At 44.3% G+C, this 16095-nt stretch overlaps 1 protein-coding gene across 1 annotated transcript in view; it reads right to left on the reverse strand.

Moving 5' to 3' along the window:
- Positions 1-15787, reverse strand: part of LOC120991022 — an 89557-nt gene extending 73770 nt beyond the window's left edge. The window contains exon 1 of the mRNA XM_040419911.1: positions 15653-15787. Within this exon, the coding sequence (XP_040275845.1) occupies positions 15653-15787 (135 nt within the window). The remainder of the gene's footprint in view (positions 1-15652) is intronic.
- Between the last annotated feature and the right edge of the window lie 308 nt (positions 15788-16095).

The following is a 16095-nucleotide window of genomic DNA, read 5'->3' on the forward strand; positions in this document are numbered from 1 at the left end:
AAACACATAATCACAGTCATTATTTTCTAATATTATGTATATGCCGTACATATTTGTTGTATTCTGTGCACTCAGTGGCCAGCATATTTTTTTTTAACATAACTAACTAAATAACGTCACCAAAAACAGTTAATATAAAAACTTGATACAAACTATAGGTTATTTTATGAGTATAGATTTCCTGCCCATTACATTTTATGTTTTGCGGTACTTGTGTGGCAAATGTATAAACAGCTAAAATATGTATGCAGATTGAAAGGGTTTGCTGAGATTTTACAATTGATGACCTATCCTCAGGATAGGGCATCAGTATCTGATCGGTGGGTGTCTGACACCTGGGACCACCACCAATCATCTGTTTGAGAAGGAACCGACGTTCCTGTGAGCGCCGCAGCCTCCCCATGCTCCCCAAGCACAGCGTCGTCCATTGTATAGCGGCTGTGCTTGGTATCGCAGCTCAGCCCCATTCACTTCTATGGGGCTAAGCTGCTTCTAGGCTGCGTGACTGATGAATGTGACATCACTCGGCCTAGGCAAAGCAGCAAGAGGGCAGTGAGTACGCAGTAGTTCTCGAAAAACTAATTGGCGAGTCTCCCCCCCAGTTTCCCAGCAAGAGTATGTCAAACAATCAAGCAACGTGGAAAGAAAAGCCCCAGTGTTCTGATACATTTAGGGTCCATTCACACGTCCGTGTGTGTTTTGCGGATCCAAGGATCCACAGATCCACAAAACACGGACATCGGCGATGTGCGTTCCTCATTTTGCGGACCGCACATCGCCGGCACTTAATAGAAAATGCCTAATCTTGTCCGCAATTGCGGACAAGAATAGGAGATGTTCTATTTTTTTCGGGAACGGAATTGCGGCCCGAAAGTGCGGGTCCGCAATTCCGGATCCGGGCAGCACATCGTGCTGCCCCATAGAAATGAATGGGTCTGCAATTCCGTTCCGCAAAATTTGAAACGAAATTGGGGACGTGTGAATGGACCCTTACAATTTATTTTATTAAGTGGAAGACATTTTAATTAAAAACAAAACAGTAGTAATAAAATAAAAAAGTTGCCCTCAGCATTAAATACTTTTTCCAACTTCTTTGTTAGGAAAAGTGGAAGAGGTGCTTCAAAAATATGGCGCTCATTCTAGACACCATTTTTCTCAATTTATTTACACCAGACAACTAATATAAATGCACTGATAAATCTTTTCCATTCAACTTTAAATCACTGCTTCTCCTCGTGTAAGATATTACAAAAAAAGCCTGCTTACAGTCACCACTAGGGGGAGCTCAGTGCATCGGAATTTATATAGTTACTATTGTCTGCAGTGGAAACTGTAATAATTTCTTTACACTGAGCTCTCCCTAATGGCAGGTGCATAAAAATGCAGTTTTTTTTTTTCAGGAACAGAAGAAGTTTAGTGATGAGCTCTCCTGTCCCAGGCCTTGTAGCAGCTGCATGGCCTACCTCCATGGAAGGTACAGCACTGAACCCAAAGGCTCAGCTTTGGACTTGCTGTTTGCCGTCAGCAGATCGTGTTTACACGGCACGATCTGCTGTCGGGAAATAAGGATTTTTGTGTTTGCTCAAACGATCCAATTACCCAATGAACGAGCGCTTCACTCGTCCAACGGTTAATCGGCAGTACATTTACACCGCCAGATCTATGCGATTCTTGGCCTGTGTAAAGGGTCCTTTAGTGGCAAATGTGAAAACTGACTTTGGGATCAATAATTAGTTCAGACAGTGACATAAATAATTAGAAAAACACCAACAAAAACGTAAAAAGAATGTTCAAAATGAAAATGCAAACAGGTTATTTTCTGATTATACATTCACTGATGCCTGTGGGTGCACCCCTCCAGATGTGTGATCACTGTCTCATCACAGAAAAGTGCATTGGGGCACATACTATACACCCACCCATCTTGTTTTTGAGACTATTGTCTCCTACACTAAGGTAGCCCACTTCTTTCTACCACCTCTCATCATGCAAGGCTGTAATGTCTCCTTAGTTCTCTTCTTACTCGCTGCTGATAAGATTGTTCTTCTCAGTCACTGCAGCAATATGAGAGAGGAGGTGGCTACAGGATTAAATGGGTTTCTTAACCGCAAGAAGTTTTGACAGACAGTAGAAAATGGTATAAAATAAGAAAAGGAGAAGAGATATTCACCATGCCAATCCTTCCCGAACTGTGTTTACCGGGCTCCAGGGGTGTCAATACCACTGCAGCCAATCACTGGCTGTAGCTTTGATATATTGACATCACCAAGGTAATTGCTGTGGTCAGTGATTGGCTGCAGAGGTCAAATGTCAAGAAAACAAAACCAGAGAAGCTGCGGCATGGAAGAGGCAGAGGATTGGCAAGTTGACCATTACATTATCACTTGTTTGGGAAAAATTTGGTTGAAAAACCATTTTACAGGTAATCTGCCACGTTGAACATGCTGTCCAAGCTGCAGGCAGCATGTTATAGAGCAGGAGGAGCTGAGCAGACTGATACGGTAGTTTTGTGGGAAAAAATTCAGTAAAACTTGTAAATTATACATTTAAACTCCTCCTCATTCCGGGCTTTGAAGTCCAGGGGGCGCGGTCCTATCAGTGATTGACAGCCTGCCCTTTATGACTGTGTATACAGAGAGAGCTGTCAGTCACTGATAGGACCGCCTCCTGGACTTCAAAGCCTGGAATGAGGACGAGTTTAAATGTATAAATTACCAGTTTTACTGAATCTTTTCCCATAAAACTATATATCTGCTCAGCTTCTCCTGCTCTATAACATACTTTAAGCAAGGGAAATATGACTAAATCTGATGACATTGAAGACCCTTTCTAGTGAAAATACAATAGTTAAAAGTTAATAGGTTAGGACTAGTTGCATATAAAATATTTTTAAAAATATATTACTTTATCCCCTTAGTGACCACCCATATACGTGTTTTTACGGCGGTCACTAAGGGGCCTTAGGCTGGGCCACCGTTTTTTTACGGCAGCCAAGTCTAAGAGCTGCACGGGTCCTCACATAAGAGCCGCGGCCCTGCTTTTACAGCCCGGACCGGCAGGAGTGCCGATCCGGGCTGTTTAACACTTTACATGCCGCGGGTAATGGCGCCCGCCTCATGTAAAGTGCTGACAGAGGGAGAAGACTCTCTGGAGCAGCCTGCTGGTCAATGTCAGAATAGCATTGCCATTAAAATGCAACCCACTATAGGGATAGTGCATTGCATTTTAAAAGCAATCAAAATACTGTCTGTTATAGTCCCCTTGTGGGACTATTAAGTGGTAAAAAAATAAAAAAAACACATTTATTAAATAAAAAAATTCCATTAAAAAAATACGCTTTTCAATTAAAGAAATTGCAAAAAAAATCTCCCCCATATGTTTGGTATTACCGTGTAACGACCCGAACTACATAATCAAGTGCCAATCCCCCGTATCAAGTGCCAAATCCCCATGTGCCAGTATCAAGTGCCAAACCCCCCCATGTGCCAGTATCAAGTGCCAACCCCCCATGTGCCAGTATCAAGTGCCAACCCCCATGTGCCAGTATCAAGTGCCAAACCCCCCCATGTGCCAGTATCAAGTGCCAACCCCCCATGTGCCAGTATCAAGTGCCAACCCCCATGTGCCAGTATCAAGTGCCAAACCCCCCCATGTGCCAGTATCAAGTGCCAACCCCCTTCCCCAGTGCCAGTATCAAGTGCCTCCCGCTCCCCCCATGTGGCAGTAAAAGTCCCGTTTAAAAAAAAACAAAAAAAAAACACTTATACTTACCTCCATGGCAGCGATGCGATGCAGGCCTCTTCTGGCCTGTGTCCCACACTCTGCGGCTCAGGCGGCCTCTGATAGGCTGCGGGCCTTGTGCTGGCAGCCTATCAGAAGAACAGGGAAGGGAGACGCCTCCCCCTCCCCTGCCCCACAGCACAGCCATCTGTATCGCTGTCCTGAGGACGGCGATACAGATGACTATGGCGATGAGCGCTTCCACAATGGAAGCGTTCATCTCCCTGTAACCTGCCGGTGTCGAGTGGTGGTTTTGGGGGCCCCTAAGGACTCGAGGGCCGGGGGCAATTGCCCCCCTTGCCTCTATGGAAGCGCCGACTCTGCCTGTTACAAATCTTTGTGTCATCAGCAAAAAGGACGGATAGATGACGGATCGATGACGGATAGATTACCATCGAGGCCTTCTGCAATTTTGTTGATAAATATATTAAACAATATGGGTCCCAGAACAGATCCCTGAGGTACCCCACTGGTAACAAGACCATGGTCTGAATATACTCCATTGACTACAACCCTATGTTGCCTGTCCCTCAGCCACTGCCTAATCCATTCAACAATATGGGAGTCCAAGCCCAAAGACTCAAATTTATTGATAAGCCTTCTATGTGGGACAGTATCAAAAGCCTTACTAAAGTCTAGATAAGCGATGTCTACTGCACCTCTACCATCTATTATTTTAGTCACCCAATCAAAAAAATCAATAAGATTAGTTTGACATGATCTCCCTGAAGTAAACCCATGCTGTTTTCCATCTTTCAATTCAATGGATTTTAGATGTTCAACAATCCTCTCCTTAAGTATGGTTTCCATTAATTTCCCCACTATTGATGTCAGGCTTACTGGCCTATAGTTGCCTGATTCCTCCCTACTACCTTTCTTGTGAATGGGCACAACATTTGCTAATTTCCAATCTTCTGGGACGACTCCTGTTACCAGTGATTGGTTAAACAAATCTGTTAATGGTTTTGCTAGTTCACCGCTGAGCTCTTTTAATAGCTTTGGGTGTATCCCATCAGGCCCCTGTGACTTGTTCGTATTCATTTTAGACAGCTGACTTTGAACCTCTTCCTCTGTAAAGACACATGCATCAAAAGATTCATTAGTCTTCCTTCCTAACTGAGGTCCTTTCCCTTCATTTTCCTTTGTAAAAACTGAACAGAAGTATTCATTGAGGCAGTCAGCTAGATCTTTATCTTCTTCCATATACCTTCCTTCTTTTGTTTTTAATTTGGTAATTCCTTGTTTTAGTTTCCTTTTTTCATTTATGTATCTGAAGAATGTCTTATCGCCTTTTTTCACTGACTGAGCTACGGCCATAGGGACAGCCCCTTGGGCTCCTTATGAAGGTAATTAGCATACGAATAAAAGCGATTTTTATCAAAAATGAAAAGACATGTGGGGGTAAGACTAGTATATTTTTATCTAGATCAAGGGGACTGATATGATGATATGAAAAGCTCTGTAGTGAAAATCTGTCTGACAGAATCCCTTTAAGTGCTGGATGTATTTCCTACATACACAAGAAATAAAGAAGTATAATGACAGGAAAATATAACACCATTATTAATACGCTTTTATTTCTTATACTGTAGATCATTCTGATTCTGTTCCCTGCGATATACTATAATGATCCATTACACTAAAGTCTTTTAATGCTTTTTTGACTTTCCTTCTTCCCCCAGGAGAGCCTGTTATAACCAGCTCTGACTGCTTCGATTGTACATGATAAATCTGGATTTCTTACTGTACACCATTAGTCTTAAGAACAGAGAGTGAGGACTATTCAGGATCATGGACGTTTAGTTGTTAGTATGAATTATGAACTGGAGAGGAGCGGCCTCCGGGTAGGAGCATATGGATGGCTCTGTGTTATGTCCTTTCTAACTGCCTCACTTATTCATCTGTCCTTCACATGTGATACTGTATATATCTTTTCTTAAACATTTAAGGTGAAATAAGTAAATAATTCTACTAACACTTAGCTCAGATCAGGCCAAGATTAACAAATATAGCTCTAGGGAACATCCTGTGTCTATAAATTACTGCGGTCACAAATTCTTAGGATTTAAGTAAGCACCGCTTGTACTGTAGCTATGATAAAAAAGTTCTGCAGATGCAAAATGTAAGCCCTCATGCACACAACCGAGTCCATTTTGCGGTCTGCAAATGAGTCATGGGTCTGTTCGGTAAAAAACTGATGGATTTGCACACAAGTTGAATCCGTTTTTCTGCAATTGCATTTAGCGGCTTCGTTTTTATCATCAGAATTGTGTCAGTTTTTCATGCACATGAAGAAAAACTGAAGAATAAGGCCTCATGCACACGACCGTCGCTTGGATCCGCATCCGAGCCGCCGTTTTGGCGGCTCGGATGCGGACCCATTCACTTCAATGGGACAGCAAAAGATGCGGACAGCACTCCGTGTGCTGTCCGCATCCGTTGCTCCGTTCCGTGGCCCCGCTAAAAAAATATAACATGTCCTATTCTTGTCCGCGCTTTGCGGACAAGAATAGGCATTATATTGACGGCCACCCGTTCCGTTCCGCAAAATGCGGAAGGCACACGGGCGGCTTCCGTTTTTTGCGGATCCACGGTTTGCGGACCGCAAAAAACGGCACGGTCGTGTGCATGAGGCCTAAGGCCCCTTTCACACGAGCGAGTATTCCGCGCGGATGCGATGCGGGAGGTGAACGCATTGCACCCGCACTGAATACTGACCCATTCATTTCTATGGGGCTGTGCACACGAGCGGTGATTTTCACGCATCACTTTTGCGTTGCGTGAAAATCGCAGCATGCTCCTCTTTGTGCGTTTTTCACGTAACGCAGGCCCCATAGAAATGAATGGGGTTGCGTGAAAATCGCAAGCATCCGCAAGCAAGTGCGGATGCGGTGCGATTTTCACGCACGGTTGCTAGGAGACGATCGGGATGGAGACCCGAACCTTATTATTTTCCCTTATAACATGGTTATAAGGGAAAATAATAGCATTCTGAATACAGAATGCTTAGTAAAACAGGGCTGGAGGGGTTAAAAAAAAATAAAAAGTCATTTAACTCACCTTTATCCACTTGCTCGCGTAGCCGGCATCTCCGTCTGACTCTTTTACTGTATAGGACCTGTGGAGAGCATTAACTATAGTTTAAGGACCTGGGATGACGTCACTCTGGTCATCACATGGTACGTCACATGATCTTTTACCATGGTGATTCACCATGGTAAAAGATCATGTGACGTACCATGTGATGACCATATTGACGTCATCCCAGGTCCTTAAACTATAGTTAACGCTCTCCACAGGTCCTATACAGTAAAAGAGTCAGACGGAGATGCCCGGCATCGCGAGCAAGTGGATTAAGGTGAGTTAAATGATTTTTTTTTTTTTAACCCCCTCCAGCCCTGTTTTACTTAGCATTCTGTATTCAGAATGCTATTATTTTCCCTTATAACCATGTTATAAGGGAAAATAATACTATTTACAGAACACCGATCCCAAGCCTGAACTTCTGTGAAGAAGTTCGGGTTTGGGTACCAAACACGCGCGATTTTTCTCACGCGAGTGCAAAACGCATTACAATGTTTTGCACTCGCGCGGAAAAATCGCGGGTGTTCCCGCAACGCACCCGCACATTTTTCCGCAACGCCCGTGTGAAAGAGGCCTAACACTCAACATCAGTGAAAAATGCATTGCATCCGGATGCCAGGGCTGATTAGGTGGTACATGTAGCTGTGTTTGCTCCTCTTTAATTGGTTGCTTGATGCACATGGGGGTGACTAGGAGCAGCACACCATATGTGCAGGGTCTGCTCTCCTGAATGTAGATGCCCACGGAATAGGTAAGTTTAGCGTAGGGCCTACCTGGCTGAGACCACCTTGGTGCGGGCAGGCGGTCACAGATGTGTTTTGATCAAAATATATTGGCTGAAAGTCTCAGATTTTATCATATCAGAGTGAGGGGTTAGTCCATATATAGTGCTTGTATCTATTGTGATAGTGCATTATTTTCTGTGACAGATGCCAGGGCTGCATGAAAGACGCACCATATAGAACATGCTGCGATTTTTCCTAAACACAAATATGATGCGTGAAAAACAACACTCATGTACACAGACCCAATAAAATGAAAGGCTCAGCAGAATGCACTACTCCATCCAGATGCTTCCTGTAAAATATGTGCATTAGGCCTCATGCACACGAACGTATTTTGTTTCTGTGTCCATTCCGTTTTTTTGTGGATAGGATGCGGACCCATTAATTTCAATGGGTCACAAAAAATGCGGATAGCACACCATGTGCTGTCCACATCAGTATGTCCGTTCCGTAGCCCCGCAAAAAAAAACAGAACATGTCTGAAAAACGGACAAAAATAGGCATTGTTACAATGGATCCGCAAAAAAACGGATGACATACGGACGTCATCCGCTTTTTTTTGCGAATCATCAATTTGTGGACCGCAAAACACATATGGTCGTGTGCATGTAGCCTTAGGCCTACATTCCTTAGGCTACATGCACACGACCGTATGTGTTTTGCGGTCCGCAAATTGCAGATCCGCAAAAAAAAAACGGAGCGGACACTGAAACAAAATACATTCGTGTGCATGTAGTCTTAAATGGATACTACTATAGTCTATGGGTGACGGATATCACTGTTAGGGCTCATGCACACGACCGTGTTTTTTTTCCGCATTCGATCCACATTTTCTGCGGATCAGATGCGAATCCATTCCCTTCAATGGGGATGCAAAAGTCTGTTCCGTAGACCCCAAAAAATAGAACATGCCCTATTCTTGTCCATTTTGCAGACAAGGATACTGTAGGACATTTGTGAAGAAGTGCTTTGCGGATGCATGATTTGCAGACCGCAAAAACAGCAATGGCTATGTTCATGAGCCCTTAGGCTAACTACACATGTTGAAGATTACGCCTGGGAAACAGGACACAGGACAAAAAACGCACACGGGAAAAAACGCAGAGTAATGCAGAACCAGCAAAGTGACTGAGATTAGACAAATCTCATACACTCTTAGGCCCCTTTCACATGGGCGAGAATTCCGCACTGTGCAATGCGTGAGGTGAACACATTGCACCCGCACTAAATCCGGACCCATTTACTTCTATGGGGTTGTGCACATGAGCGGTGATTTTCACGCATCACTTGTGCGTTGCGTGAAAATTGCAGCAAGCTCTATATTGTGCGTTTTTCATGCAACGCAGGCCCCATAGAAGTGAATGGGGCTGCGTGAGAATCGCAAGCATCCGCAAGCAAGTTTGGATGCGGTGCGATTTTCACGCGTGGTTTCTAGGTGACTATCGGGATGGGGACCCGATCTTTATTATTTTCCCTTATAACATGGTTATAAGGGAAAATAATAGCATTCTTATTACAGAATGCAAAGTAAATTAGGGATGGAGGGGTTAAAAAAAATAAATTGAAACTCACCTCATCCACTTGTTCGTGCAGATGGTGATGGACCATGTGATGAGCGCAGTGACGTCACCAAAGGTCCTTTTCTCACAGGTCCTCAAAGAAGAAGAAAGAAGACAAGCCAGGCTCCGCGAACAAGTGGATTAGGTGAGTTTACCGTAATTTTAAATATTTTTTTTTTTAACCCCCTCCATCCCTAATTTACTTAGCATTCTGTATTAAGAATGCTATTGTTTTCCCTTATAACCATGTTATAAGGGAAAATATTAAAATCTACAGAATACCTAACCCAAACCCGAACTTCAGTGAAGAAGTCCTGGTTTGGGTCTGGGTATCACATTCAGTTTATTCTCACACGCGTGCAAAATGCATTGCTCTCGCGCGGAAAAAACTGAAGAACGCAACGCAATCGCATACAAAACTCACCCCACTCGCAGGCAAAATAGCACGATTTTCCCGTGACGCACCCGCATCCGCATCCGTAGTGCTTCCGTGGGGTTCCGTTCCTTGCTTCCGTTTTGTTCTGATGCGGAATGCACACGGCTGGTGATCCATGAATTGCGGAATCGCCGTATGCTTCCCACAATACGGCCACGGAACGGATACGTTCGTGTGCAAGAGGCCTAACACAGGGATTAGCAACCTTAGGCACTCCAGCTGTTTGGAAACTACAATTCCCAGCATGCTCCATTCTTTTCTGTGAGAGTTCTGAGAAGAGCAGAGGAAGTACGCATGCTGGGAGTTGTAGTTTCACAACAGCTAGAGTGCAGGAGGATGCCTACCCCTGCTCTAACACAATGTTGTACACTTTGCGTTTTCATCCTTTGCGTAAATTGAAGCGTTTTTTATTTTTTTTTGCAGATTTCATCCTTTTCAATGGACTAAACTAAAAACAACAAGTAACATATAAGTTTTTTGGTGCAGAAATGCACAGAAATCCACACAGAAATTTGTGTGGAATTTCTGCATCACAGCCCGCACCTGTGGGCAGGTAGCCTTAGGCCTCTTTCACACGGGCGTTGCGGGAATAGGTGCGGGTGCGTTGCGGGAACATGCACAATTTTTGTAATGCGTTTTGTAATGCGTTTTGCACTCGCATGAGAAAAATCGCGCATGTTTGGGACCCAAACCCGAACTTCTTCACAGAAGTTCGGGCTTGGGATCGGTGTTCTGTAGATTGTATTATTTTCCCTTATAACATGGTTATAAGGGAAAATAATAGCATTCTGAATACAGAATGCATAGTAAAATAGCGCTGGAGGGGTTAAAAAAAAATATATATAATTTAACTCACCTTAGTCCACTTGATCGCGCAGCCTGGCTTCTCTTCTGTCTCCTTCTTTGCTGATTGCAGGAAAAGGACCTGTGGTGACGTCACTCCGGTCATCACATGGTCCATCACATGATCCATCACCATGGTAAAAGATCATGTGATGGATCATGTGATGACCGGAGTGACGTCACCACAGGTCCTCCTTTTCCTGCACACAGCAAAGAAGACAGAAGAGAAGCCGGGCTGTGCGATCAAGTGGATTAAGGTGAGTTTAATTATTTTTTATTAACCCCTCCAGCGCTCTTGTACTATGCATTCTGTATTCAGAATGCTATTATTTTCCCTTATAACCATGTTATAAGGGGAAATAATAATGATCGGGTCTCCATCCCGATCGTCTCCTAGCAACCGTGCGTGAAAATCGCACCGCATCCGCACTTGCTTGCGGATGCTTGCGATTTTCACGCAACCCCATTCATTTCTATGGGGCCTGCGTTACGTGAAAAACGCACAAAGAGGAGCATGCTGCGATTTTCACGCAGCGCACAAGTGATGCGTGAAAATCACCGCTCGTGTGCACAGCCCTATAAAAAAATGAATGGGTCATGATTCAGTGCGGGTGCAATGCGTTCAACTCACGCATCGCATCCGCGCGGAATACTCGCCCGTGTGAAAGGGGCCTTAGGCCTCTTTCACACGAGCGTGACGGATTGGCTCCGGATGCATTCAGGGTGCGTTCAGTGAAACTCGCACCATTTTGCAAGCAAGTTCAGTCAGTTTGCTCTGCGATTGCGTTCAGTTGCTCAGTTTTTTCTGCGCGGGTGCAATGCGTTTTGATGCGTTTTTCACGCGCGTGATAAAAAACTTAGGCCCCTTTCACACGGGCGAGTATTCCACGCGGATGCGATGCGTGAGGTGAACGCATTGCACCCGCACTGAATACCGACCTATTCATTTCTATGGGGCCGTTCACATGAGCAGTGATTTTCACGCATCACTTGTACGTTGCGTGAAAATCGCAGCATGCTCTATATTCTGCGTTTTTCACGCAACGCAGGCCCCATAGAAGTGAATGGGGTTGCGTGAAAATCGCAAGCATCCGCAAGCAAGTGCGGATGCGGTGCGATTTTCACGCATGGTTGCTAGGAGACAGTCTATTCACTGTATTATTTTCCCTTATAACATGGTTATAAGGGAAAATAATAGCATTCTGAAAACAGAATGCTTAGTAGGTGATCAGATGAGGGTTAAAAAAAAATAAAAAAATTAACTCACCTTCTCCTCTTGTTCGCGTAGTTCCCGGTCTCTTCTTTACTTCTTAAAAGATGAACTATCGGCTAGGACCTGTGGTGACGTCAGATCACATGCTCCAATCACATGGTCCATCACCACGGTAATGGACCATGCATGTGATTGGAGCATGTGATCTGACGTCACCAAAGGTCCTTTAGCCCACAACTCATCATTAAAGAAGTAAAGAAGAGACCGGGAACTACGCGAACAAGAGGAGAAGGTGAGTTAATTTTTTTATTTTTTTTTAACCCTCAATTGATCACCTACTAAGCATTCTGTATTCAGAATGCTAATATTTTCCCTTATAACCATGTTATAAGGGAAAATAATAACATCTACACAACACCTAACCCAAACCTGAACTTCTGTGAAGAAGTTCGGGTTTGGGTACCAAACATGCGTGATTTTTCTCACGCGAGTGCAAAACGCATTACAATGTTTTGCACTCGCGCGGAAAAATCGCGGGTGTTCCCGCAACGCACTCGCACATTTTCCCGCAACGCCCGTGTGAAAGAGGCCTTAAGGTTTTAGCAACCATCAGTGAAAAACACATTGCATCCGCACTTGCTTGCGGATGCAATGCGTTTTTCACTAAAGCCCCATTCCCTTCTATGGGGCCAGGGCTGCCTGAAAAACGCAGAATATAAAACATGCTGCGTTTTTCACGCAACGCAGAACTGATGCGTGAAAAAAAAACGCTTATGTACACTGACCCATTGAAATGAATGGGTCAGGATTCAGTGCGGGTGCTATGCGTTCACTCACACATTGCACACGCGCGGAAAACTCGCTCGTATGAAAGGGGCCTTAGGCCCCTTTCACACGGGTGAGAATTCTGTGCGGGTGCAATGCGTGAGGTGAAAGCATTGCACCCGCACTGAATCCGGACCTATTCACTTCAATGGGGCTGTGCAAATGAGCGGTGAGTTTCACGCATCACTTGTGCGTTGCGTGAAAATCGCAGCATGTTCTATATTTTAAGTTTTTCACGCAACGCAGGCCCCATATGTAACATCCCAGAGTTATGTTACAAAACTCTTTTACCCCACTACAACCTGTTAAGTGTATTTATACTGTCATCTAATGTGATTTTATCTAATTTTCTCACAAATGTGCATTGAAACCCTTGTTACATAAATATTGGTGTAAATTCCATGTTCACCAGCAGGTGGCAGCAATGTGTTTAGCAGGGACTTAGTTCAGTTTAGTGTTCCTGGCACACATTGCCAATACCTGCTGGGACTTCAGACTATTGCTGTATCTCACTTGGATGAAAGCTGCATCAAGTAAAGACTAGTTTGAACTATATTCCAAGTCTGGATCTCAATTATTGCTACTAAATCCCTCAATTACTCCTACTAGCAACACACTCATTTTATTGCAAGTGAGCCAGGATCCAGGATTCCAGCCGTACCCAGGTAGGAGACACTGTTGACACCATTGCTATTACCACACAGAGACATTACACCACTCTGGCATTCCGAACCTGGTACGTGAGTTACAACACCTTAAAGGGCCCTGTGTTAGTATCCTGCGCACGCTGCAATTGGCGTCACAAACAAAAACTATAGACTTCTATACCCATATCCGGACCCACTGCATAATTTGGCGTCCGTGTAAGCGTACCACGGTCCGGCTCGATTGCACATACAAATGAATGGGGCTGCGTGAAAATCGGTGCAATTTTCACACATGATTGCTAGGAGATGATAGGGATGAGCAACCCCAGACCCCATTAAAGTAAATTCACTGTATTATTTTTCCTTATTACATAGTTATAAGGGAAAATAATAGCATTCTTAATACAGAATGCTTACTAAAATGTCAATTGAGGGGTTAAAAAATAAAAAAAATTAACTCACCTTATCCACTTGATCGCCCAGCAGATCGCCCAGTCTTGATCGCCCAGTCTTCTTTCTTCTTCTTTCAGGACCTACAAAAGGACCTTTGATGACGTAATCCGCCTCACCAAAAGTCCTGCTGAATGAAGATAGAAGGATCTTCTATCTTCATTCAGCAGGACCTGCGCTGACATCAAAGGTCCTTTTGCAGGTCCTGAAAGAAGAAGAAGAAAGAAGACGATGCAAGTGGATGAGGTGAGTAAATGTTTTTTATTTTTTTACCCCTCAATCGACATTTTAGTAAGCATTCTGTATTAAGAATGCTATTATTTTCACTTATAACCAGGTTATAAAGGAAAATAATAAAATCTACAGAACACCTAACCCAAACCCGAACTTCGGTGAAGAAGTCCGGGTTCAGGTCTTGGTACCACATTCAGTTTTCTATCACTCGCGTTAAAAACGCATTGCACCCGCGCGATAAAAACTGAACAGCGCAACGCAATCGCAGTCAAAACTGACTGAAATTACGTGCGCACTCGCGCTGGTTTCCCGCTATGCACACGCGACGCATGCAGAGCAAATCCGGGACGCCCGTGTGAAAGAGGCCTTAGAGTACTATCACACGTTCAGGGTTCCTGATACACTTTTGCTGTGGGAAAAAACGCAGTGTAATGCAGAACCAGCAAAGTGACTGAGATTAGAAATAGCTCATACACTCAAACACAAAGTTGTACACTTTAGGTTTCCTGATACACTTTTGCAAACCAAAACCAGGAGTAAATTCTTTAAACAAAATAAAATAATCTGTCTTTTATACTTTTTATGATTCCTGATTTTGGCTTCCAAAACTGCATCAGGACAGCTGACCGTGTGGCTGTACCTGCAGGGTAGCTTCACATTGAGTTTTTTGGAGGAGGCTTTGAGGCAACTTTTCCGGCAGGTTTTTCAGCTGAATCTAGAAGTGGATCCAGAAAGAGGCCTCATGCACACGGCCGTTGCCCGGAAGTGGCCGTATTGCGGCCCTCAAACAGCGGGTCCGCAATATGCGGGCACCGGCCGTGTGCTCCCCGCATCACGGATGGTGACCCATTCACTTAAATGGGTCCGCAATCCGGAGCTGCGGTGCGAAACAGAGGCACGGAACCCCACGGAAGCACTACGGAGTGCTTCCATGGTGTTTCTGTCCGTGCCTCTGCACATGTTCTATTTTTTTTGCGGTGCGGACGGATCACGGACCCATTCAAGCTGAATGGGTCTCGATCCGTCCCGGCCGCCGCACGGACGTTGCCCGTGCATGAGGCTAGAGAGAGAAGTATAATCTCTTCCTTTATATTTCCTTATATTTAGCTTAGGCTGAAAAATCTGCCTCAAAAACTCAGGGTGAACCTACCCTCAGACATCTGTCACAGCCGTTTTACGAATATGTCGGAAGCCTTTCCTGGTGTATACATTTGACAGGAGCCAATCACGCACTGTGAAAAGACCCTACGTTATAAGTATATGCTTGGTATACAATTGTATCCCTATACCTGCAGCATACCGTATGTCCGATCATTCATTCATTGAAGTCCAGGCATGCCCCGATAGTCTGGCTCTGCAGCTTTCATGTCATGCTGGGACTTTTAGTTCCACAATAGCCTGCAGATCACTCCTGTACATAATATATTACCATTTAGTATAAATATTAACATAACTTTTTTCTCTTGACTTCCTTAGTTACCAGTTAACAGCTCAATAAATAAAGTCCCCTCTAGAGAAGGACGATGCTGCTCGGTCTGGAATCTCCTTACATCCTGCGTGTGATACAAGAGAGATAAATCCTAACATTTCAGACGTAAAGTTTCCATGTAACCTAAGGCCTGCACTGAACTTTACATGTCATGACTACAGGCTGCTTCACCCACTGAATGATCTGTGTTGTGTTATACATACACTAATCATACAGTCCATTAATGCATATGGAAATGGATATTTCCTTTCCACTCCATAAATGCGTACAGACAGGATATGAAGAGACGTGCGGGGAGATACCATACCTGGCTGCTGTCAGTGTCTGCTTCATTATGACTGGTTACTATGGAGCTAGTAAACCATGTGCAATGCAGGACAGCCCATTGTCCCCGGACCTCCTCACAGAGGAATGCAGCAAGCCACGCTTCTGCAATACCCATTCTCTACACTTGTAGACAAATTTCAGGTCTTTACTACTTGCCCCCTTGGCAGGTTCATTTGCTACAAAAAATGTCCAGTCCTGCACTGCCTAGAGAGTAGTTAGCTCTAGGCAGCAGTAGATACATGATTTGCAAATTTGCAACTACTTAAAAGGCTTGTGGCATTACCACAACGTATCCCCTATACACAGGATAGCGGGATAAGTGTATGATCAGCGGGGTTGGACAAATGGGGCACCCACTGACTGTTAGTATCAGGGGCTCCCCCACGGGATGGGGGGGGCGGAGTCTGGACCTCCCCCTAGAAG

Source organism: Bufo bufo, chromosome 2 (assembly GCF_905171765.1).
Source record: "Bufo bufo chromosome 2, aBufBuf1.1, whole genome shotgun sequence".
Taxonomy (NCBI): Eukaryota; Metazoa; Chordata; class Amphibia; order Anura; family Bufonidae; genus Bufo; species Bufo bufo.